This window comes from Spermophilus citellus, assembly GCF_964194105.1.
Source record: "Spermophilus citellus genome assembly, chromosome: 12".
NCBI classification, from domain to species: Eukaryota; Metazoa; Chordata; class Mammalia; order Rodentia; family Sciuridae; genus Spermophilus; species Spermophilus citellus.
Window position 1 is genome coordinate 114,322,893 of NC_138198.1, and position 26,568 is coordinate 114,349,460.

General features: G+C 34.4%; 1 protein-coding gene across 3 annotated transcripts in view; it reads left to right on the forward strand.

The window, feature by feature from the left end:
- The window catches only part of MALT1 (MALT1 paracaspase), a 68,038-nt gene that overhangs the window by 27,081 nt on the left and 14,389 nt on the right, over nt 1-26,568 (forward strand). For 2 of the 3 annotated variants that reach the window (XR_014018192.1, XM_081262631.1), the window contains exons 6-13: nt 908-1,004; nt 1,724-1,756; nt 4,356-4,382; nt 8,876-8,908; nt 15,337-15,540; nt 21,334-21,511; nt 22,306-22,380; nt 23,002-23,129. Coding sequence is in view for 2 of the 3 variants with exons in the window: in XM_081262631.1 (XP_081118757.1) it covers nt 908-1,004; nt 1,724-1,756; nt 4,356-4,382; nt 8,876-8,908; nt 15,337-15,540; nt 21,334-21,511; nt 22,306-22,380; nt 23,002-23,129 (775 nt within the window). In the remaining variant the exon portion in view is untranslated. The remainder of the gene's footprint in view (nt 1-907; nt 1,005-1,723; nt 1,757-4,355; nt 4,383-8,875; nt 8,909-15,336; nt 15,541-21,333; nt 21,512-22,305; nt 22,381-23,001; nt 23,130-26,568) is intronic. The other variant, XM_081262632.1, reaches the window with a different exon arrangement.

Genomic DNA, 26,568 nt, shown 5'->3' on the forward strand with positions numbered 1-26,568 from the left:
AGAAATTCATATTTTACAAGGCTGTTTTGAAATCATTTTAAGAGGTACATTTTTATAAATGTACAAATTTATATAATTTACTCTTTACTATTATATTTTAGAACTGGAAGAGATCTTAGGGGTAATATATTATTTCATTGCCCTTATTTTATAGATAAATAAAAGGATATCATGAAAGTTAAGTTTAATTAATTGATAAAAGTTACATAATTATAACCCACTGTACTGTATAACCCAGAGCAAGATTCTCCCTGTAATAGGAAATAGAAGCTATTACCAAAAATGTATGTAGAATAAATTAAAAGAAGGGATGATAAGAATAAATTTTCCTTACCAAATATTAAAACTTTACATACAGTGCTAAAATGTATTTAACGTAAATAAGATAACTTTCTCAAATAAAGCTTTATTTTGCTAATGAATAATTTTTAGCTAATTGATATCATAAGCCAAATTAAGACTTACATAGGACATTTATGTATATAATAATATTGCAGTTACAAAACTATGTAAAATTATGTACCTTGGTTATTATGACATATAATGATTTGAGGTTCAGTTTTACTCTAATGAACTTTTAATACTTGCACATTCTAACATTACATTGTAAAATCAAGGATTTCCTCCTAATGTTAGTATAAGAAAGTAAAATATAAAGTGTTGACAAATGTGGTTATAAATTTAGTATCTGATATTTAATCCTGCACTTGGGGAAAACCAATATGTAAGTAAATTATTATTTTAATAATTATTCCTAAATTGTTAACCTCTGAGAGGTAAATAACTACATGTAAATAGAAAGAATAGCCAATTAAAAATGGTATCGGTGTAAGTTCCATAAATATATTCTAATGGAAATGAATGTAACAGTACATTAAAATGTGTTCTAATATTGATATTGATACAGGTGCCCTATGTGGATTTAGAACATCAAGGAACCTACTGGTGTCATGTTTATAATGATCGAGACAGTCAGGATAGCAAGAAGGTAGATGTCATCATAGGTAAGCTGTATTACTCATATAATATAAGCTATATAAACTGAAACATTTATGCAAAAGAAATTCTACATTTTAACCCCATACTATTTAACAGTGTGTTTGATGTCAGGAGTTATATTATTTATATAGAATTTGAGAGAATGCACACTAAATTCATATCTAGAGTCACATGCAAAAAGCAAAATGAATCCAAACAAAAGCCATTTAGGTAATTTTAATTTTCTTGAAAAATTTTAGTTTAAACATTCATGGCAAAAAAACATATTCTTTAAAGCTTTACATACAAAAAAAACTTGATTTGATAGAAAAAGATTTTTTTAAATACTTACTTTTTAGTTCTAGTTGTAAGGTCTTTATTTTACTTTATGTGTTACTGAGGATCAAATCCAATGGCTCATGCATGCTAGGCAAGTACTCTACCTCTTAGCCACAACCCCAGCCCAGAAAAAGATTTTTAATAAAACATTTTAAAAAGTAATCATCACAGACTCATAAAGGAAAACATAATTATTACTTAACAATCCCCACTATGAACAGCTTAATTGGGGAGTTTATGCTATTGAAGCTTACTATGTGTGTGATCCTGTTCTTAGTAGTAGATGATGGTGATGCATGGGTTGGTGTGCCCACATGTTTTTGTGCTATTTATCTCTTTGCTTGATGGCTGCCCTTCATAAGATCATGAAATATAATATATTCAAATTTGTTTTCTCTGAAACAAGGAAGAACAGATGAGGCAGTGGAGTGCACTGAAGGTAGTGTAATTCTTTGGTTCAAGACCAAGGCTCTTGCATGCTGGTTGCTCTGGGGACTGGTGAAGTGCTCTAGCTTACTGAGTGCAGTGATGGAAAAAATACTAGCTCTAAGAAATTATTTTGATTGAAGAATAATGTATGTTAGTCATTGAAGTTTTATGAATTGCCACAGATGCTATTAAACCGAAATTCTGAAATTATTAGTCTTAAGTTGATTTTCTGTTGAATATAACAAAGCTCCTGCAAAACTTGTTTAAATAATGAACATTTGTGATTAATCCTTAATGTTGATTTTTATTATACAAAAATTTATATAATATGTAGCTATATTGTCATGAATATTTGTTTAGATTATTTTGTTAGCCTTTATAAGATGCCCCCCAAATGCAAATGTAGTTACTATAAAAGTTTCAGAACAGGAGATTTGTTGTTTATTACATGTTTTAATCAAATAGTAAATATTCTGAAAATAATACAAGAATTTTTTAAGCTATAAATCTATAGATTATAGTCACCTGTTCCATAATATGTAAAAAATGGAAAATCTATTTCAACACAAACTTCTAATATATTTTAATTAGCCAAACATTGTACTTAAATTGTAATGAGTAAAGAGTAAATATTAAAACTTAGATACCTTCCCTTAGTGTGCTGTCACATTGATTTGTAAAATTATGTCTGTGGATAGCAAAGTATTTTTTCACTTGCTGCCTCTTCAGACTACTACATAATCTTGGGTTCTACTTGGATAAAGTAAGAAAATAATGTTAAATCATGTTTTCTGGTTTTCTTGTCTTTCATATCTCCTGTCTTTCATATCATATCACTTTAAAATACTGTAACTATTGTTTTTATCCTGGTACATGGTAATAAATAAGAATTTTCTCACATAAGGGAGTTCTAATCCATGATCTGTTAACCCTAGGTGAGAGAGCCATGTGAAGATTTACTCATCAAACATCTCTCTAACTCCTTTTTGCCTAATTGCATATTTTCTTTTAAACATCCTAATATTAGATACCTGACCACTGTGAAAATAAATAAAAAGAGAGCACTGTCATTTGGCTTCATGGTGATGCATGTGATTATCACCCTGCCATCCTGCTTCTATACCTGCACAATTTCTCAAGTAATTTTTTTCAGTGGCAAAAAAATACAAAAATTTGTTTTTTTCAGACAGCTCTATTCAGAACACGTAGAGATGAAAGTCTAGTGGTGAAGTTGCTCCAAAAATTTCAGAATGAAAAGTTAGATCCAATTTTTTCTAAAGAGCCTATAAAGATGAGATATTTTATAGTTGGTTAATTGATACATATTGTGAACAGTATCCCATGTTATATCTTTTTTTAACCTACAAAATATAATGTCCTCTATTTCATTTTGTGTATTTTGTTAAAATGTTTGATTAGGACAAGGGGCAGAGGTTGAATAGGTGAAGTCTAGGGGTTTGGGTAGCATGGAATCTGTCCTGTGTTAAAACTGCAGCAGTAATGCACATGTACAGATTTTAAACAATCACTTAGGAGGCCAGAGGAAGGGTCCCCCACAATGGAATGCAGAATATGCCCAAAGCACCTAACTGTATGACAAACAGCCTTGCTAAGAATGTGCTGACATAACTACTGGAAATGAGTGTAGTCTAAGACTGAAGGCAGAAGAAATTTTCCACACCCCACGCACTGCTTCATACCACTCTCAGATTGATTTATGCCACACATAATAATAAAATTTCTGCATAACACTTTATGAATAGTATAACATTTGCAATGTATTGTTAATGTTAGTTTTTTACCTTCATAAAATTTTTTGAAGAATTTTAGAAATAGTGGCTATATTGACATGGACATTTGCTTGGAATATTTTAACTGTTCTTGAGCCGTGGTAAGATGACCCAGAGTGGGTACCACTCTACTTCCCTGAAGCATAATCACTTTTTGAGAAACCATGAGTAACCAGGAGGAAAACGTCAGGTAAAGCCCAGTAAAGGGACATTCTACAAAATACCTGACCAATTTCTCCTCAAGACTGTCACATTCATTGGAAATAAGGAATGTCTGAGCAATTGTTTCCTAAATGGAGTCCTAGAACAAAAAAAAAAGAATATAAAATGGCTCATTAGTCATGACAGATACATCATACTAACCTAAGATGATTAAAAGGTTAAAAGGGGGGGGGGGACTAAGTCAGTGAGTACAGGAACCCTCTTCACTATCTTTCAGTAGTTTTGTAAATTTTATAATGTTCTAAAATTAAAGTTTTGTTAGTTTCAAGAAGTTTACAGTTGCCACAAATAGACCTCTTGTGAGTCCCCCCCCCCATAATTGGCCAGAATATCTAAAACTTTGAACAAATTGAGAATGAATTTATTTAAATTTTCAGTATTTAATGAAAGCAACAGTAGCTTAATAGTCCTAAATGATGTCCACAACAGCATTCTTTCCTATGCAGTATTTGCATGGCTTCTTCATTTAGTTTGAAAAGTTCTAAACTAATAAAACATTATGACATAATTTAAGAACTCAAAAACTACTTCTCTAGTCTGTTTGTGTGAAATTGGCAGATTATTTAAAATAATATATTTTCCCTTATTCTGTTTCAGATGAACTAAATGATTTTGGGCATCCTGGTGAGTAGTACAAACATAAAATGTTTTAGTTTAAATTTTTTTAAATATTTTTTTAATTGTACACAATACCTTTATTTTGTTTATTTATTTTTATGTTGTGCTGAGGATCAAACCCAGGGCCTTGCACATGCTAGGCGAGCACTCTACCGCTGACCCACAACCCCAGCCCCTAGTTTTAAATTTTTAAGTGATTGAATACAGTAAAAACACCATAGATAATTCTTGGTACAGTAATAATAGTAATTTTTTTGTTGAAAGAATATAATTTAGAGTTGAAATTACTTACATGAAGTTGAATTTCATGCAAGTGAAACAAAAATAATGGTAGAAAACTAAGTATTTGAGGCAGCATAAAATACTATTGTATTTTTTATAATTGTGCATTATTCCTTATATCATAAACAAGAGTTAATGGGTAATATGATGATCTTTAATTTGGTAAAAGGGAAGTAGGTTTGAAAGAGTGATAGTGGCTGGAGTGCAACTCAGTGCAACTCATGGCTAGCATGCTTGAAGCCCTACGTTTGATTCACAGCACTACAAAAAAAGTGACAGGCTACATTTCCGAACAGGTCATACTTTAGCCCATGTTATCCATTCTGGAGACAAAGAATGCATCTGAAGTAGCTGGGTAGGTCACCTTCACCTGAGGTGAGATGTGTGTGAATGGGGAAAGCTGGCACTATGCAGGTAGGCTTCTCAGTGACCATTAAGAGACTGACAGATGGCAGGAATATGCAGGCTGTATTAAGAATCTAGGCTGCACACAGGCCTGAGACAGTATGGTCCATTTGAGAAATTACATTTGGGAGGAGCCAAATGGCAGAGGAAGTATGCAGAACTTTTCCAGGGAGCTGCCTAGAGACCAGGAAGCCGGACACTGTACGCTGGCTACAGCATTTCTGTTTTGTTCTATGAGCAAATTTACCAACAGATTTTAAACAAAGAAGTTCTGTGGTCAGATTTACAGTTTTAAAACAATTCTGAAGGCACTGTCACAAATGACACAGGAAAACAAGAGCAAAAACTGAAAAAAATGCAGAATTCCAAGACCCATGGTAAAGCCAAGCAGCACTGAGCCTCCTATCACAGCTACAAGTACTCCACAAGCTGATTTTGTATATAAGAAATTGTACTTAGTACACTAAATGCAGCAACAAAAACATTATCTTTGGTATTAAAAAAAATTCATCCCTTACCATCAAAAAGAAAAAAAAGGAAAGAAGGGAAGAGAGATACTGAGATTGACAAAATGCAAATATCTAATAAACAAATTATGTGTCTTCTTTTCTGTCAAAAAAAAAAAAAAAAAGAATCTAGGCTGCATGAGTATGTCAATATGTAAATCAGTGGAAGTGTAACTGATGTGACTGCAATCTGTATACGGGGTAAAAATGAGAGTTCATAACCCACTTGAATCAAAGTGTGAAATATGATATATCAAGAACTATGTAATGTTTTGAACAACCAATAAAAAAAAAGAATCTAGGCTGATTTTAATTAGAACAGATTTCTGAACAAGATAAAGGAAGACTTTAACTAGGATAAAAGGTCTATCAAAATGTAAAGCAGAGGATGTCAGTATAGCTTATGAGCATTCTAAAAGGTGCAGATAGATTTGTGAGACTGAATAGATTTGAAAGTAAAAGCATGCAGCAATTCATTAAGAAGGGAATTATATAATCTAATGTCTATAGAAAGTCATTATTTCTCATTATTTTAACACACATAATTAGTTTGTGTGTTTTTTGTTTGGAGTTTTTGTTTGTTTGGTTTTTGGTTTTGGCAATGTGAGGAATCAAACCCAGGGCCATGTGCATGCCATGAAAGCACTCTACTACTGAGCTATACCCAAGCTCCTATTTGCTATTTGCTATTAATTAAATGAGGTATTTAATTAATAGTTTAAACTATTTAATTAATAGTTTTCTATTTCATTAATAAAGATCTATCATTCTAAATGCTGTTTGAGCTGTGCTAATTGCCTATTGGCAACCTAGATAAAGCAAAAAAAAAAAAAAAAACACAATTACCAAAATGTATCAGTTTCCTTGCTGTGATATCCTTGAATTCATGTGAAGCCTGAGACTTGCTTCAAACATTCAGAACTGAATACAGTTGAGAACCATCAGATGTTGTTTCACTTGGTCTACATTGAATCCTTCTTCCTAAATTTATTATTTTTTGCCCTTTCATGAACATTGTGAAGTTATTTCATAAAACCTTCTGCTTACATCCATTACTAAACTTCTAAAATTTTCCTGCCCCTCTTCTTCCTTAACTCCCCAAGATTCATAGAGACAAAAAATTTGAGTTTAAAAAGAGGGACACATGGCTGGCCCGTAGCACATGCCTGTAATCCCCATGGCTCAGGAAGCTGAGGCAGAAGGATTGCGAGTTCAAAGCCAGCCTCAACAACTTAGTGAGGCCCTAAGCAACTCAGCAAGACCCTATTTCTAAATAAAATATTATAAGGATTGGGAATGAGGCTTAGTGGTTAAGCACTCCTGGTTTTAATCCCTGGTACAAAAAAAAAAAAAAGTGACGTGGGCAAAATTTGTGTTTGTAATAGGCTCCTGTAGCATTTATATTACTAAATGTGTGAATAGTTACCCTCCCTACAGAAGTGAGCATACAATGGATTGAACTGCATCTTTCCCTCCCTCTCTTCCTGGTGGCTTTCAAGGGTGAGAGGGATTTCATTCTATGTAGAATAACGGTAAGAGTGTAGGATCAAGAATGAGACTCCTTCAGTCAAAATCTAGATTTGCTACTACCAGCTTGACAGCTTTGGGCAAGTGACTGAGTTGAACCTTTTTCTTTATCTGTATGATGGAGTTGATGATAACACATACTTCATGGGGTAAAGTGAGGTCTAATTAAATCTGTTGTGTAGAGAGCAATTATAACAGTGCCAACCAAAGCATCAGTGTTACTGCTGGTACTTATTCTTAACACCACTCCCATTTTCAGATTGTTATTGCTAGTAAAGTATTAAGGATTATTACCCCAGTTTTGTCATTCAATTATCAAATGAACTCCCCTACCTTGATTCCAGTTCCATTCATCCTTATATAGTTTTATTAAAAATTTGAAAGTCTTAAAGGGAAGATCAGTAGTAGAAGATTTTATAGGCAGAATGGAGGGATGGGAAATGGAAGGGTAATACAGAATGAATTCTTTAAAAATCGTGTGTGTGTGTGTGTGTGTGTGTGAATTTCACCTTTATGTATAAGTAAAATAATCAAATATAAATAGATGAATGAAAGGAATAGAGGAAGGACAACAGGGGAGGGATGGGAGGATGGAAAGGAAAAGTGGGGAATCGTGATCTGAAATTGAATTCCATGCATATAAGAATTTGTTGGGATGAACCCAGCTATAACACATAACTCTAAAGCACTAATTTAAAAATCTGAAAATTTTAAAACAGTAAATCAGTTATTAGGAACTAGATGTACTTTTTTTTTCTTTTAAAGTCTTTCTTTGTTTTTGTTATTTTGTTTTGCTTGCAGTTGAACCCAGAGTTAAATTCTTTATATTTTAATTGACATATAATATTTGTACTTATTTATGGAGCACAATGTAATCTGATACATGTATACAGTGTGTAATGATCATATCACGCTATAATTAGCATCTTTATCTCAAATGTTATCAGTCCTGTGTGTAAGGAACCTTCAAATGCTTCTCTAATTATTTCAAAATGTATATGTGTTGTAGACTGCAGTTGCGGGTTTTTTTTTTTTAATTTGTTATATATGACAGCAGAATGCATTACAATTTATATTACACATATAGAGCACAGTTTTTCATATCTCTGGTTGTACACAAAGTAGAGTCACATCATTTGTCTTCAAATATGTACTTAGGGTAATGATGTCCATCTCATTCCACCTTTTCTACCCAAATACCCCCTCTCTCTCCCCTTGCCCATCCAGAGTTCATCCAATTCTCCCACACCCCCACCCAACCACAATATGAATCAGCATCCTTAAATCAGAGAAAACATTCGGCATTTGGGTTTTTGGGGGATTGGCTAACTTTACTTAGCAGTATATTCTCCACCTCCATCCATTTACCTGCAAATGCCATGATTTAATTCTCTTTTAATGCTGAATAATATTCCATTGTGTATATGTACCACATTTTCTTTATCCATTCATCTACTGAAAGGCATCTAGGTTGGTTCTACAGTTTAGCTATTGTGAATTGTGCTGCTATAAATATTGATGTGGCTGTGTCCCTGTAGTATTCTGTTTTTAAGACCTTTGGGTATAGTATGACAGAACTCCTTCACCTCCTCTGTGTTTTGGTGCCCATTGTCTATCTCCCCTCCCCTTTCCAGCCTTTAGTGAATTCTGTTCTACCATATTCTTCATTTTAATGACTTTGCTGATGTTTTCATTCATTACTTTTCTCACATCTTTAGCTCTGAAAATATTTGTATCATAAATAATAACATCTGTTTTGCTTTCTTTATCTTTATATAGATAATAAAGAGCAAACAACTGACCAGCCTTTGGGTGAGTAGAGTTTAAAGTGCATAATCAAATATAATTAACATAATTTAATTCTATTTTATGATGATCATGAAGGGATTTAAGATATTTTAACTTGGTTTTATAAACATTTGAATGTTGAGACCTTTTTTTTTTTTTTCCTGGTACTGGGATTGAACCCAGGGTGCTCTACCACTGAGCCACTTCCCAGCCTTTTTTATTTTTATTTTTACTTTTATTTTGAGACAGGGTCTTGCTAACTTGCCAGAGCTGGCCTTGAACTTGTAATCCACCTGCCTTAGTCTCCCAAGTTGTTGCTAAGATTACAGGTGTAATCCATTTAGGACCAAGCATTTATTTTTAATATTTTTAGAAGAAATTAGAAAAGAAAGAGACTTTAAAAAGATGACAAATTCCATTTCAGGGGTCGGTTTTTGTGGCGTGATTTCTGTGTTTTTCACTATAAGTAATCAAAGAGAAACGTGTGCCTGTTAAATAGATCATAAAAAGGAAGTGCTTAACATGACTTCTTGGTGGGGTAGAAATTAGAAAATCCATAGGGATTGCAGTAAATTTTGGCATTTGATTTCCCATCCTCTCCAGTGGGAACAGAAGAGAATGAAGGGCAAGATATAACTGAACAGTTGCATTTAAAGAATGCTTAGAGAAGAAAATATAAGGGAGAAAACCAAGAAAATTGGAGAATATCCAGGAGATTCATACCATGTAAAAGTTAGCAGATTAACATTTAAAAAGGGTAAAGACAGTCAATATTTTGATTTCAATGGAAGTCAGATAAGGAAATATCTAAAATTCACCACTGGATTTGGTTACTGAAGAAGCCATTTTTACTTTTAGTGAAATGTCAACAGCGCCCACCTAACATGAGTCAGTTACTGAGCTTTTGCTGGCGGTTCAGATGTAGGTAAAATATGTAAATAAAGAATGATTCAGAAGTGAACATATGGGCCGGAGTTGGGGCTCAGTGGTGAGTGCTTGCCTAGCATGTATGAGGCACTGAGTTTGATCCCTGGCACCACATAAAAATAAACAAATAAAATAAAGGTATTGTGTCAGTCTACAACTAAAAACTTTAAAAAGAAAAAAAAAGAAGTGAACATGTGAAAACAAAAACAAATTAGTTTGTTGAGGAAAAATGGCAGTGCAAGATTCATTGGATAGATGTATAATCAATGTTCTTGAAAAGGTGGGAGAAATACAAGGCTTTACATTTGAGAGGTGGGCTCTCCTGAAACTGCAGGTGAGAGGTTACAGGATTCCATCAAAGAGAAGACAATTTATGGAGTAAGTTCATAGAGATATTAGGGATTTGGGCCAAGATGGAAAAAGGAGAAATTGGCTCTAAGTGGAATATTGAAACCTTATTTTGTGGGAGAGAGAGAGGTGATTTAGCAGGAAGGAGAGATTGGTAAAGATGTAGAAGGATTTGTCAGGAAGTTGACATTTTTCAATTGATGATTTTCCTTTCTGAGTAATTCTGCTTAAAGAATTGAGAAAAAGAGTAGAGTAAGATTAAATATAGAACTTGGGCAATAGCAGAGATTTAGGGGCTAAAGAAAATTAAAGCTACCATCTCCAAGAATATGGAAGGAGTCAAACTAAGACTTTAAAAAATTAGGATTTATGGGCTGGGGTTGTGACTCAGTGGTAGAGTGCTCACCTAGCATGCTTGAGGCACTGAGTTCAATCCTCAGCACTGCATAAATATAAAATAAAGATATTATGTCCACTTAAAACTAAAAAATAAATATTTTTTTAAAAAAATTAGGATTTATAATGGTACAAATCAGTTTTGTGACTTCTCTGTAACAATTCAGCTTTTTAGAGAAGGAAGACTGATGGACTAGTTTTCCTGCTCCTTTCTGCAAGCCAGGCACTGAGGTAGAGTTTACTGGGCACATCCAGAAGGAGCAAGTATTTAGAGAAATTAAACAAGGGATAAAGACTACACAAGGAAAGACAGCCTTAAAAAGTTTATAGATGGGCTGGGGATGTAGTTCAGTGAAAGAGTACTTGCCTAGCATGTTCACCCCCAGTAGGGTCCAACCACCAGTACTACCAAGAAAAAGCAGGAGAATATGAGGATCAGGAGACAAAGAGTTTACTGAGTTGAAAGAAAAACTATAGGGGCAAAAATGTTAGCAAATAAGAGGCCACCATGGTTACAGAGAGGAAATACATTGTTTGGGGTTACAGAGGTGCAGCAGCTTAGGTGACAGCAAGGTTCAGGATTTGCTCGTGGAACTGGCAACAGTGAAGGTAAAGCCTTTGGTGCTAAAGAAAACAAGGGACTAGGAATTACTGCATTTTTTAAAAAGCTGCTCTGTTTCATTCATAGTGGTAAGTTGTTGTGCATTGCAGGTCTGTTATCTTTCCTCTAGAACCCTAAGCCTCAGTTCTTAAGAAAATCCTATTTAAATAGTATCCTGAACAAAGCCATGGCTATTCTATCCTTATATATGTATGTAAGTACACAGTATGATAAGGTCCAAATGTAACCGGCTGATAGTTGAAGATGGTTTAGTAGAATATCAAATACACTAATATTAGTGTAATACCAGTAAACTAAGTGTTTTCACTTGGTGAAATGTATAATTATGCCTTGAGACGTAGACACTTTCCTCATGTTTTGTAGATCATAATTTAAAGCTATAAGTGGTTTGTGGGGGTTGGTACTATAGACTGAACCCAAGGTACTTTATATTTTTTTATTTAGAGATAAGTTCTTGCTAAGTTGCTTGTGACCTTGCTATATTGCTAAGGCAAGCCTTGAACTTTTGATCCTCTTGCCTCAGCCTCCTGTCACTGGGATTACAGGCATGAGCCATTGTGCCAGCTAAAACTCTTTAAGTGTTTAATGAAACTTGTTTAGGATTACATAATTTCATAGCTGAGGATCAATACCCAGGAGTATTGATATACCCTGATATACCCAGGAGTTCCACAGCTTCTTTTATGTTGGGTGTCCTTTCTCAAGCTGTACTAATTGAAAGAATAGCAAGATAAACTAAAGATCAGCTTAGCTTTTATCATGAAATTCACCAAATGTTAAATGTCTCATCTATGCTACCCTTTGTGAAGTAAGAGAATAAGCCTTGGCTCCTGAACTCAGGGCATTGCAATCCTAATAAGGGACGCAGATGTTAAGTGAATAATGCAGTACATGATGCATGCTATAACACAAATAGATATGTAATACATGCCATACAAGAAATAGGTAAAGAATTTAGAAATAGTTCAGAAATTGTTCATGGAAGATGGTAATCAAATTTGTCCAAGAAGAACCCAGGGAAGGCTTTACCTAAGAGGCAAAGCCCAGGTGAGAATTTTCAGATAAATAGGAGGATCCCAAGTAGACAAAGTGAGAATAGTATTTGAGGAAGAAGGAATGAAGCATGGTGAGCATGGAGATATGAGACCTGGGTAGGGAATAAGCAGGTCAGTACTGTGGGAAGGCAGAGTCCTAGGAAAGGAATTTACAGATTAGAGTGGTAGTGTAGTCTATTGCTGAATAACAGTATTCGAAAATTTACTATCTTAAAAACAGGAGTTTTATTCTCTCTCATGATTCTGCAGTCCATCTGGGTTCAGCAGATGATTCTTGACTGTTTTCCTTTAGGAACACTCATTGGTGTGCAGTTACTTAGTGATCAGGACCGCAGCATCCAAGATAGCTTTGCTCACGTATTTTAGTGAGGAATGATAGAAGATCCCCTCCTACTGTACCTTCTCCCTCACTGATCTACTGCTTTCTTTACATGGTGGCTGGATCCCAAAAGTAGACACTGTCAGGAACTCTTAAGGCTTGGACTCAGAACTGGTAGCGTGTCACACCACATTCTGTTGCTCAGCAAAAGTCACAGAGCTGCCCAAATTCAGGAGTGAGTCTGTACCACACAAGGGCAAGAATACATGATTCCTTTGAGGATCATCTGTAACTGGAGCTGGAAAGATAATGGGCATGATCTAGAATGAGAATGGCCTTGTTTGTTGGACTGAGGAACTTGGACCTTAGTTTGTAGAACATGGGGGGAGAGTCATTAAAAAGTTTAATGCATCAGAATAATAAGGACTATATATTTAGCCAGTCAGATTGTATGCTGTTACTCAATTTTTGATGCATATGCAAAGATTTTTTTATTGAACAAATATTTAATAGCACTTAATTTGTACCAGTCCCTTTTCTAGGGACTAAGGGATATTAACTCATTTTGAATAAGTAACATAATAATTAGACTTATTAGGTACAAAATTAATCATATAAAACTTTACCAATTTTTGAAGAACACTGCATTAAACTTCAGAAGAGGTCTAGATCATGTAGTTAAAATATCTTTCTGAAATGGTTTCATTTTTCTTTTGTGTAATGAATTAGCATTTTTGTTTATTTTTTTAATCCTATTTTTGGGGGTAGCAGTTCTGGGGATGGAATGCAGGGCCTCATGCATGCTAACATGAGCTCTACCCCTGAGCTACACCCCCAACCCCATGTTTCTTTTTCCACTAAATGGGTTTTGTTCAAAAAGTTGTGGATGGTTCTTACAGTTAATGTTTTCATAAAAAAATTTCTTGCATTTATTTTTTATATGAAAACCCAAACATAAATTGTATAGTTACTGTTTTGAAGGTTTTTCTTTATTCTTCTCCCTTAACTCCTCAAATTCAAATTTTACCATTTTTTTCTCTATCCTTTCTCTGAAGTTTTACTCTTTCTTTCTCTTTCCACAACCAGTTTTCTGGAATAAGTCTTTGTCAACTCTCATTTCAACCATAGCATCTGCTTCTCTGTTCTAAATCCACCCCAGTTCTCCTGCCATCAAGGAACTGCTTCACAAGTAGATGGGGCAAGGTAGGATTTACTTGTATAAATTTTCTTAACATTAATTTGAAGAAAATGCTCTATGGGATTTTAGGAACTGCCTATTAAAAACTATCATTGGGGAAAATTTTGGAAGAGTTATGGACCATTATTGTTGATACATACATTGTAAGGCATATTGTTCTCAAATTGTTGAACCTTGGCATTCTCTAAACTGTACTCTTCTTTCCCAAATATAGTCTGTGTCATTTAATGACAGCAATATGTTCTGAGAAATGCTCTGTTAGGCCATGTAGGTCAATTACTGAATGTGGCCCCAGTACAGTTGAGATATAGTAAACATAAGATGTATGAGACTGCTGTCAGCATAACAAGGCAATTGTACAATGAACTTCTTTTAATGTAAGTAGAAGGTGTACACTCTACAATAACACTGATTAATTTAAAATTTATAAACTAATAGCACAGTCACTTATCATCCTTTTCAAATATGTCCTATAGGTCATTGAATGTCCTATATTTTCATATGACAGGCTGCATAATATATTGTTTACACCTTTTGTCCCCACCCTAGACCCTCAAAGAAAGGTAGTGGTAAAGTCTCTTAAGCCCTAAGCTGGTTGTTTAGAGCAAGTCACACACCTGATTAAGCTAGCTGGTACTTTTAAGGCATTAGGTATAGGTATCTTACACACACACACACACACACACAGAAAAGCCTATTTTTATCAGAACCCACTCTTTAGCAAAGTCTCACAGTACACTGAGCTCACATATCCCTCAAATAGCCTCATGACAGACAGGAAGTATTTTTAAAAGACGTTAGGAGAAGACAATAGTAGCTTTACAGAGCTACTGCAGAAACAAATAATACAGTCCTGCTGGAGTTTCTTCTTTTCTCTGATCTTTTCCCTTACTTGCTCTGATAAGACTTCTTTATGTCTCTTTTTTTTAAGTATTTCTTTTGTTTTTACCTCTTCTGTTCTCAGCAAAACAGGACCTAATTTGATGGGGACTCAATTCTAAATATTCTTTGTTTAATTTGCTCTGAAAGTCTAGTTGAATATTATTTTGTTATAATTCCATAAAAGTATGGGGGCACAGTGGTAGTACCAGGATTGAATTCAGGGACACTCAATCACTGAGTCACATTCCCAGCCCTAATATGTATTTTATTTAGAGTCAGGATCACATTGAGTTGCTTAGCACCTCACTTTTGCGGAGGCTGGCTTTGAATTCATGATCCTCCTACCTCGGCCTCCCAAGCCACTGGGATTATAGGCATGCGCCACTGCTCCTGGCCATAAAAGTGTATTTTAATGTTAGTTACCATTGTATTTCTTTGCAGCTGACAAATGTCCTTTACCTGGTTCTCAAAAGTATTTGTAAGCTTAATTTCAGTTGTTTGTTCATATAGCCTCTTAAGTCCCTTCATGTGTTGATTTCCTACATAAAGCAATAGTACTAAAATGAAATTAGATTATGATAAAATCTTATTTGAAATGAAATGATACAATCTTAAAGCAAAGGTACATTAAAATGATATCATTTCCATAGGTTTTAATTTGTGTATCCTCCTTTAAACCTACAATGCCCCCCCTTTTTTTTACAGCAAAGGACAAAGTTGCTCTTTTGATAGGAAATATGAATTACTGGGAGCACCCCAAACTTAAAGCTCCTTTGGTGGATGTGTATGAATTGACCAACTTACTAAGACAGCTAGATTTCAAAGTTGTTTCATTATTGGATCTTACTGAATATGAGATGCGTAATGCCGTGGATGAATTTTTACTGCTTCTAGACAAAGGAGTATATGGTAAGATATTTATAATCTCTTTATAATTATCTACTATTCTCATTGTACAAGTTAAGAATTGAAAATTAGGGTAAAGGTAAGATAAATACATTATTGAAGAGTTTTATTTTTCTTATAAAAAAAGATAAATTTGATCTTTATTCCATGTATAACTGATAACTTTTTAGCTCAATGTCTTTACTTTTATGTTTCTTATTTCATCAAAACAATATTGTTCGTATTAGACTTATTAGCAGTCTTTTGTGATTTTATTTTTTATTGATTATGAGAGCTACCATATAGTAAAGCTTGGTGATCAAATAGGAAAAGATACTTTCACATATGTAAAATAATAAATATGAAAGGTTGTACCAGAATATACATTGTAGGGGTTTTTTTCCTTCTTTTTCCTAATCATTGCATGGTATTTTGTAGTTTTTTAGTGAGAACCAGATTTTAATATGGAAATGTTGGTGAACAAGGTATATAATTTTTTTGCTTTTTTTCTTTTTTGATGCTGAGGATTGAACCCATAGCCTCACATATGCTAGGCAAGTGCTCTGCCATTGTGCTATACCCCTGGCCTAGTCAGTTTAGAAATTAAAAATCCAGATAGCCAGGCATGATGGTGCCTACCTCTAAACTCAGCAACTTGGGGTGAGGCAGGAGGATCACAAGTTTAAGACTAGCCTGGGCAACATAGCAAGACCCTGTGTCAGATTTTAAAAATAAAAATAATAAGGGCTAGGGATGTAGCTCAGTGGTAAAGTGCCCTTGGTCAATCCCCAGTACTGAGAGAGAGAGCCTATACAGATAGGAAGAAGAGAGCCTATACAGATATGATTCAAATATTAATGGTTTTTCCCATTCTTTTACTTAAATATATTAAGACACTGCATGTCTGATAAAGAATTTTTAAAGCAACAGAATATGTTTTCATTGGTAATTTGTCAATTTATTTATTTTAATATGCACAGCCTCAAACATCAGTAGGCCAGCTGTTGAGCTCATCTGAACTGTATTTCTGAAAATTGTGCTTACTATGATATTGTGCAATAACATTTGACTGCCAGGAAAATAACACTTCCAGGGCTAACCTTAGGCATACAATCAATTTAAAACAAAAAAAAAAGTTTCAATTTTACTTTTATATGTTTCAAGTAATTTTACTTTAATAATTTATGGATTTTGATTTTTTATTTATAATTAGATTGATTAATCAGGCAAGTTGGCAGAATTGCTCATAATTCTCAAAGTAGAATTTTTAATAGAACAAGAAGCATTTCTTTCAAGATTTAGCACACTGAGTATAAGAGATGAGGAAAAGTCTTAAAATCTTATTTAGGCCAGCATGGTGGCATACACCTGTAATCCCAGTAGCTCAGGAGGCTGAGGTAGGAGGATTGCAAGTTCAAAACCAGTCTCAGCAACTTAGTGAGGCCCTAAGCATCTTAGTGACACACTATCTCTAAATAAAATATTAAAAAGGGCTGGGGATGTTGCTCAGTGGTTAAGTACCAAAGGAAAAAAATCTTATTTAAATGACTTTCATTTTCTGAATAATGAGAATTACCACTGTGACACAGCTGAAGTTAACAAGATAACTACTATTTGCAACTTCAGCTATTATGTTCATGTTGTAATAGTATAACTTTGCTAATGAGCATTATAGGATGATAACTGATGGGTGCAACCATCCATTTTTCTTATGAAAATAGGAAAGAATATACTGTACTAAGATGCCCTATTACTGACTTATACTTTCATCTTAGACTCAGGTGGATTGCTTAAGTGTATTCATCTCAGTTTTTAAGGTACCTAAATGGCTTAAGCAGGAAAAGTCTTCAAAACTTCTTTAGAAGCAATGAGATATAAGAAAAAATATTGGTAAATTTAGATTTCTGGATTGGTAAACTATTGAGAGTGAAGGAATTCTCTGAAAAAGTATATACTTGAGTATCTATTCTTACTTTTATTGACAGTGTCACCTTGCTTTTTAAGCCTTTTATTTGGCTAATCAAATCCAAACCTTTAATTGTCCCTGCTAAATAGAGAACCAGAAATATAAAAAGCTGGGGTAAGATTTCAGTTGAGGCCCCACTATAAAAACATCATCTTGGGGTACAGAGTAAAGAGACATGTTTAGGGCAAAATGGTAGCTTAAGGAAGCTAGAACATTTTTAAATCCCACTGATTCATGTCTTAACAGGGTGGCTGCATTTTATTTTGAAGTATTGTGACTATCCAAAACATCAGACACATCTACATTAAATGTAAGTGTGTTAAAGGCCTGAGGGTTTAGGGCATTTCATAAATAAACCTTTCATTTTTGTTTGGACTGTGCCTTTGACTCTGATTGATATCCCCAGATGACTGGTAGTACCTGAGGGGTGGAGAGGAGGTGAAGGTAGAGTCATGGGGATTTCAGCTTGAACAACTTTAGGTTAGAAAAACATAGGGACTCAAGTTTATGCCATTATATTATTATGTTATTTATGGGCTTGTAAAATACAAGTTACAGTAGAACAGAAAATAAGTAATTCAAAACATATGAAACTTATGTTTACAAATGCCTTAAAAATAGAAATAATTGAATGATATTAGGTGTCCTTGAAGTTAAGTAAGATAAAGATTTTTAGTTATACAGATAGCTAAGGTAAAAAGTAGCTGTTTGGCCTATTATCTATCCACCAAATGCTTTAGTATATTCATCACTGGCTGCAGCTTATCTGTGCTTTTGTGGGGAAGAAATAAAAGTGTCTGGTCAAAAGATGGCAGAAGCCTTGTTCAAACTTAAGAGTTTGTCATTCAGTTCTTGACAGCTCAGTGGTTAAGAAGGAGGCCTCAGAGTAAGCTAGCCCAGGCTCAGGCTCTGGCTTTTCTGCTTACAAGCAGTGTAACTACGGTGGTTTACCTTTTCTAAGCCAACAGTGATCTCAAAAAATGATTAGTAATAAATTAATGGGATTGGTAAAGGAAAAGTAAGAGCAAATAATTACTTCCGTGCCTGGCACCTTGAAGTGCTCAAAATATTGCAGCAATGATGACTTCCTGAAAATTTATTAAGGAAATTAATTCAACCTTTATTTTTAGGTTGAGGATTTAGACTAGGCAGCATTCTGCTTTGGGCTTCCATTAGGTTTCTAAGGAGGTGGGGGGAGAGGAGTTTATAAAGTATTAAAATGGTGAGAAACTGGTATACTAACATTTTATACTTTATATTTCCTGAGAATAATGTTAAATAAAAAGTCAGCAGTAAATAATAGAGACAGTATAATACAGCACAGTGATAAACTGGCCTACATTCAAATTCTGATTCTATCACTTTCAGTGGTTTGAATTCAGGTAAGCTTATAAACTTATTATTGTCTGTTTTCACATCTGTAAAGGGGGAATGATAATATAATATTATATACCTTGTCCTGAGGATTATATGAGGTCACATAACTGAAGTGCTGTCCTGGAGCCAGACCTGGCACAGCAAGTTCTCTTGAGTCTCCCAGAGGTGGGGTTGACCTCATCAGAGCACTGTGCTAGGTGGAGTACAGATCCTCTCGGGAGGGAGAGTTTTCTAGAGAAGTGAATATCTCCTCTGTGGTCAGAAATAAATAGCTTTGGCAAATTTTATTCTTGAAAATCATATTCCAGAGAAATAAATACCCTAAAGATCTATTGTGCAGAATTATATCTCTGACTATGTTAGATTCTTTGACATTTTATAGACATCTATATTGTCTTCTGTCCTTGAGCAGTGGGTTAGTTTATTATTACTGGAGATGGAATTTTTAAAATAAATCTCAACTACTTTACATAAAACACTTAATATAATTTGGTTGCAGGCTTTAATAGAAAATGTTTATACTTTTCATGAATCTTCTTGGGAAGAAGATGTATTTTGGTTTAAGTACCTTGATTTCAGCAGTTACAAGGCTGAGCATATGACTGACATAGTAGAATCATACCTAGCTTTCCCCTAGATGAATGGAAACAAACCTTCCCTCTCTTCCCTCCGTAATTTGCTTCTTCTCCCAGACCAAATCTTACTAAAGCTATGCATGTTCAATGATATGATGTGGGTAGCACCCAAGCTTTCTGGTTGATGCTCTCTAATACCCATAGCTAGAATAGCACCACTTCTCCTTAAATCAGACCCTTTACAAAAGGGCTCTATATTTGATTCTGTCTTGATCAGTTTGATATAATGCAGTTCAGTAAGTACTTACTGGATTCCTATCATATCCACAGTCCAGATAAGAAATGTGCTACTGCTGAGAGCAATATAGAGAATAAAGAACAAGATCTATTCTCCCAAGAAAATTGTAGTTCCTTAATATAATGGGACAAAGCACTGTCTGTGGAGTCTATTCACCTATCAGTTGTATAACTTTAAGCAAATCATTTAATCTTTTTAATTTTCTCATCTATGTAGGTAGGAATAATTTATAGATTGTGTTATATGTATTAAAATTAGATTGTATGAAAGTACATGTCACTATGATCATTTTCTATCAGAAAAAATGAAGTGTGTGTACAACTATACAATGTTAGTCAAAGCCAGTGATTTTCAAAGCAGGGAGAGATTGCAGTATGTTAGAAAGATATAAGCAAATGATAACTTGCCCAGGAGTCTGAACTTGAGATGCTCTTTGAGGATGGGTTAAAATATACAGCAATCAAAGAATAAAAGTCATAAAGATTCAAAATAAGCAGTGAAGTCACTGATGGGGAAATAGAGTCATATTTTGAATACTTAGTATCAATTTTACTTTTAAAATGTATAATTTAGTGGGTCAGGCTGTCCCCAAAGTTGTGCACTGGTGATCACCAACTCTCTACTTTCTTTAACCCAAAAAGAAACCCATTAGTAGTCAGTACTTTTCCTCCATACCCTACCTTTTTCTATCTTTATGGACTTGCCTATTCTGAACATTTCATATAAATGCAAATTTAATATATAGTCTTTTATGTCTGCCTTCTTTTACTTAGTGTAAAATTTTTAAGTTTCATCCATATTGTAGCCTGTATCAGACTCTATTATTTTAGGGCTGAATAATATTTCATTATATGAATACACCACATTTTTCCTGTCTGTTCATCAGCAGGTAGGTATTTGGATTGTTTTCACTTTCTGGATATTATGAATAATGCTGCTGTAAGTATTTGGGTACACATTTTTAAGTGGACTTAAGTTTTCAGTTCTCTTGGGTATGTACCTAGGAGTGGAATTGCTGGGTCATATGGTAATTTTTTGTTTACCTTTTTGAAGAATTGTTTAACTTTCTAAACTTCTTACACCATGTTATATTCCCTCCAGAAGTAATTGGATCTCGATTTCTCTACATCTTTACTTGCACTTTTTATTTTCTTTTTACTATAGATAACCTAGTAAGTGTGAAGTGATATCTTATTATGGTTTTGATTTGCATTTTCCTAGTGGCTCATGATGTTGAACATTGCTTGCCTATTCATCTTTTATATATTTCCTAAGCTCCTTCCTTGTGCCAGGAATACACAGATGAATTTAAGACTTCTGTGCACTGAAGGAAATCTTCACCTTTTGAGATAAATGAGCCAGGAAAACAGTCCTGCACCCTTTTCTTTATACAACCTGAGATAAAACTGCAATTCATATTATAAATATATTCTTGTATTAATTAGAATACACTTCATACTGCATCTTGATGTCTTAAATGCAGAATTTAAGTAAAGACTGTTGCCTCAATAATTTAAAATGGAAGTTAACATTGACTGAATTTATATTGGGTGTTTCTTAGAGTTAACATCTATCTCTTTTCTCCCTGCCCCTCTCTCCAGGGTTATTATATTATGCAGGACATGGTTATGAAAACTTTGGAAACAGCTTTATGGTCCCTGTAGATGCTCCAAATCCATATAGGTCTGAAAATTGCCTGTGTGTACAAAATATACTGAAATTGATGCAAGAAAAAGAAACTGGACTCAATGTATTCTTGTTGGATATGTGTAGGAAAAGGTAAAATTTTAATGTTTATTAAGTTACTTTTGTTGTTAAATATCAACCTTGATAAATTAAACCTAAGGCAAACTTGTAAGAAGTCAAGAACCATTTGAATTTTTGAATTTCTGATTATAAATTGAAACTGAAAGAAGAAAACTAGAAAAAATTCCTTGTTTCTCTATGTATATCGAATTATTTTTATTCTATTCCTGTTTGTCAGAGAATAAAAGTGAAATACTAAAAGGCATGGTTATCACACTACAAAGAGTTAACTCTCCAGAATGCCTGAACATGTTTCTGACAGTCACTACAGTTATTCCTTCAGGAATTAAAACAAAACCATTCCCCTAGAGTTAGGACACATCACTAGTTAGCCCTGGATCTGCAAATATTGAAAGGGTAGCTGAAGCAAATGTTTAAAGATTGGGATCCCATTTGCCTGCCACTGCATTGCTAAGGAACAGAACCAATGATTATTGGATTTACTGCTTTTCACTTTCTCAGCATTTACCAATCAAACCCAATGCCCAAGTTTAAATGTACCTCCAGTTTTAAAGCTAACAGAATATGTGACTGTTTGATTTTTTGTGTGTGTAGGAGCCTGAGATTATTTTTGGTAAATAAATATTTACCAAATATTTTGGTAAATAAATTGCTGACTAGATGAAGCAATTTGGAACCTGCAATTTTAAATAATTTATACTAAAATTATATTGTATTTTTCATTATATTATTTATATTCTTTAAAGAATACTGTTCAACTTTTTATATCTGTATCTGTCCTTCTCTCCTTTCTTCCTTTTAAATAGAAATGATTATGATGACACCATTCCAATCTTGGATGCACTAAAAGTCACTGCCAATATTGTGTTTGGATATGCCACGTAAGAAAATTTTATGCTTATGTTGAGATTCCTTTATTTATTCTTTGATGTTTTCTTTTGATTGGAGATTAGAGGCCTAGATGCATAGATATCTAGACATAAATTTGCCTCCTTGATGTTCTTGGTGCAAAGTTTTAAATACCTGACATCAGTACCTAATGTCTTGGTATCTTATTACTAAGCACCAATGCATTTAGTTCCTATTTAAAGATAACTCTTTAATTAGGGATGTCATTGTAGGGGAGGAGGAGAGAGAATGAAGCTCATCACTGTACATGGATACTCCAGGTAGCAAGTATTTGCTTCTTTAAAAACTTCTTTCTTTAATTTCTTATTCAGTGGACATTGACAAAGTATAGTTTTATGTATTTATGGAGTACAAAGTGGAGTGATGGATCAAACAAATTAATGTATTCATCACCTCAAGATATTTACTGTCTAATAGCATTTTGTCCTTTGACCAGCAACTCCCACTCCCCCTACTTGCCAGTCTCCAGGAATCACCATTCTGCCTTCTGCTTCTCTATGTTTGATTTGATTAGCCTCCACATGTAAATAAGAATGTGGCTTTTGGCTTTCTGTGCCTGGTTTATTTCACTTCTTTCTCTTGGTGTTTTTAAGGTGTCAAGGAGCAGAAGCTTTTGAAATCCAGCATTCTGGATTGGCAAATGGAATCTTCATGAAATTTTTAAAAGATAGATTATTAGAAGATAAAAAAATTACTGTGTTACTGGATGAAGTTGCAGAAGGTAAATTTTTTTTTAAAAGAGAGAGTGAGAGAGGGGAGAGAGAGAGAGAGAATTTTTAATATTTATTTTTTAGTTCTCGGCGGACACAACATCTTTGTTGGTATGTGGTGCTGAGGATCGAACCGGGTCGCACGCACGCCAGGCGAGCGCGCTACCGCTTGAGCCACATCCCCAGCCCCAGAAGGTAAAATTTAAAGAAAGAAATCAACTCAGAAAAAGGAGTGGGAGATAAACCTACTCAGATAGATGTTAACTCTAAGAAACACCCAAATGGGATCCAAATGGGATCCAAACCTACTACCAATCCCTATTTGGTGATTATTTTATTCTTACTAGTACCATGTGGATTTGGAATTGACATTTATTTTATAAAACAAATTTTAAATGTAATGTTCATCAGAGCTCCTGCTATTTAATTCCTTTCTTCTCTCCATGCAGTCTTAGCTTCATGGCATTTGTGCAGTATCACTTAGCTGACAGGGCTGACATCAGACACAGTGATAAAGTAATCCTCAGAACTATACCTTGTTTTTGTGCCTGGCGCCTTGATGCTGCCCACTGTACTTGCCTGGAAGAAAGGGGAAAAAAAGGCCAGTGAACAGTCTCTTCTGGGATTAGAGAGAGAATCTTACAGAAATTTTGACACTCTGATAGAAAAAGCCAAGTTCATTCTTTAATTGGTGAACTTAGTATTTTTTGAAGCCTGCTGTAAAGGCTTGATCCTAGAGGTCTAATGCTGTGTCTTCTATATCCTCTTGTCCCCTGCCCTGCCTTCTAGTACAGTACTTGCTGTCTGTGCTCATGTCAGGTCTGAATAAGTATATGTTACATCAGTAGATTACAGTGTTGTGGAAATGTCCTTTTATGATCCAGACCAAAAATAAGGTAATGCTAGTGCAAACTAGCACTCCCTAAAAATGAGTTTCATGGATGTTCCTGAGATGACAGTTTGAGTGTAAGTTATTTCACTAGCAACTGTCAGTCACATTTATTTTCATGTTTTTGTCAATGTAGATATTTTAGTTATACCCCATGACTTAACCACTCTCTTACTTAATGTAGCCTGCCAGGGCTTTGGGTTTTCTCCCCACCCTCCTGCTTTTTTCCAGAGAAGTTCTGCTTTTAATTCATTTACACATTGGGCTTCCCTATAAGTGTCAATTGAAGAAAAGGTTCTTCTGCTTAAAACAAACAAACAAACAAAAAAAGTAAAATATTTGGATTATATTAGTTATTTTTATACTGAGATCCATTAAGGTGCTTCAGAGCCTCTAAAGTGTTTTTAGTCTAATTTCATTTTTAAAGTATATTTTAAGCTCGGTGTACTATTTGGAAGGCTGAAGTAGGGAGGATCACAAACCAGCTTGGACAAAAGGGGCTAGAGATGTAGCTCAGAGGCAGAATATTCTTGGGTTCAATCCCTAGTATCATGAATGAGTGAATATTTCAACAATTTTAAAACAACAGAAAGCACCAGACTGGAGTTGAGGCTTAGTGGTAGATGTTCGCCTAGCACAAATGAGACACTGGGTTTGTTCCTTAGCACCTCATAAAAACAAATAAATAAAGTTATTTTTAAAAGTATTTTTTAGGCAATAAATAAAAGTTTATTTTTTTAGGTATTAACTTTAATTTTTTTAATTTTATCTATATATGACAGCAGAATGCATTACAATTCTTATTATATAGAGCACAATTTTTTATGTCTCTGGTTGTATTCATAGTATATTCACATCAATTCGTTTCTTCATACCTGTACTTTGGATAATAATGATCATCACATTCCACCATCATTAATTACCCCATGCCCCCTCCCTTCCCCTCCCACCTCTCTGTCCTATCTAGAGTTCATCTATTCCTCCCATGCTCCCTCTCCCTATCCCACTATGAATCAGCCTCCTTATATCAAAGAAAACATTCGGCATTTGGTTTTTTGGAATTGACTAACTTCACTTAGCATTATCTTCTCTAACTCCATCCATTTACCTGCAAATGTCATGATTTTATTCTCTTTTATTGCTGAGTAATATTCCATTGTATATATAAGCCACATTTTTTTTTATCCATTCATCTACTGAAGGCTATCTAGGTTGGTTCCACAGTTTAGCTATTGTGAATTGAATTACTATTGTGTTACTATAAACATTGATATGGCTGTGTTCCTATAGTATGCTGTTTTTAAGTCCTTTGGGTATAGACCGATGAGAGGGATAGCTGGGTGGGTCAAATGGTGGTTCCATTCCCAATTTTCCAAGAAATCTGCATACTGCTTTCCATATTGACTGAACCGATTTGCAGTCCCATCAGCAGTGTATGAGTGTACCTTTTTCCCCACATCCTCACCAACATTTATTGTTGTTTGTATGCATAATAGCTGCCATTCTGACTGGAGTGAGATGAAATCTTAGAGTGTTTTTGATTTGCATTTCTCTAATTGCTAGTGATGATGAACATTTTTTCATGTATTTATTGATTGTACATCATCTTCTGAGAAGTGTCTCTTCAGGTTCTTGGCCCACTTATTGATTGGGTTATTTGTTTTTTTGGTGTTTAGCTTTTTGAGTTCTTTATATACCCTAGTGATTAGTGCTCTATCTGTTGTGTGAGGGGTAAAGATTTGCTCCCAAGATGTAGGCTCTCTATTCACCTCACAGACTATTTCTTTTGCTGAGAAGAAGCTTTTTAGTTTGAGTCCATCCCATTTATTGATTCTTGATTTTAATTTGTGTGCCACGGGAGTCTTATTAAGGAAGTTGGGGCCTAATCCCACATGATGGAGATTAGAGCCTCCTTTTTCTTCTATTAGACACAGGGTCTCTTGTTGTATTCCTAAGTCCTTGATCCATTTTGAGTTGAGTTTTGTGCATGGTGAGAGATAGGAGTTTAATTTCATTTTATTGCATATGGATTTCCAATTTCCCAGCACCATTTGTTGAAGAGGCTCTCTTCTCCAATGCATGTTCTTGGCACCTTTGTCTAATATAAAATAATATTGTAGTTTTGTGGATTAGTCTCTGTGTCCTCTATTCTGTACCATTGGTCTACCATTCTAGTTTGGTGCCAATACCAAGTGTTTTCGTTACTATTGCTCTGTAGCATAGTTTAAGGTGTGGTATAGTGATGCCACCTACTTCACTCTTCTTGCTAAGGTTTGCTTTACTATTCTGGGTCTCTATTTTTCCAGATGAATTTCATGATTGCTTTTTCTATTTCTATGAGGAATGTCATTGGAATTTTGATCAGAATTGCATTAAATCTGTATAGTGCTTTTGGAAGTAGGTCATTTTGATAATATTAATTCTGCCTATCCAAGATTCCCAAGTCTTTTGTTTTTGTTTTTGTTTTTGTTTTGTTGTTGTTGTTGTTGTTGTTTGAAGCTATTGAGAATGGGGTAGTTTTCCTCATTTCCTTTTCTGAGGATTTGTCACTGATATACAGA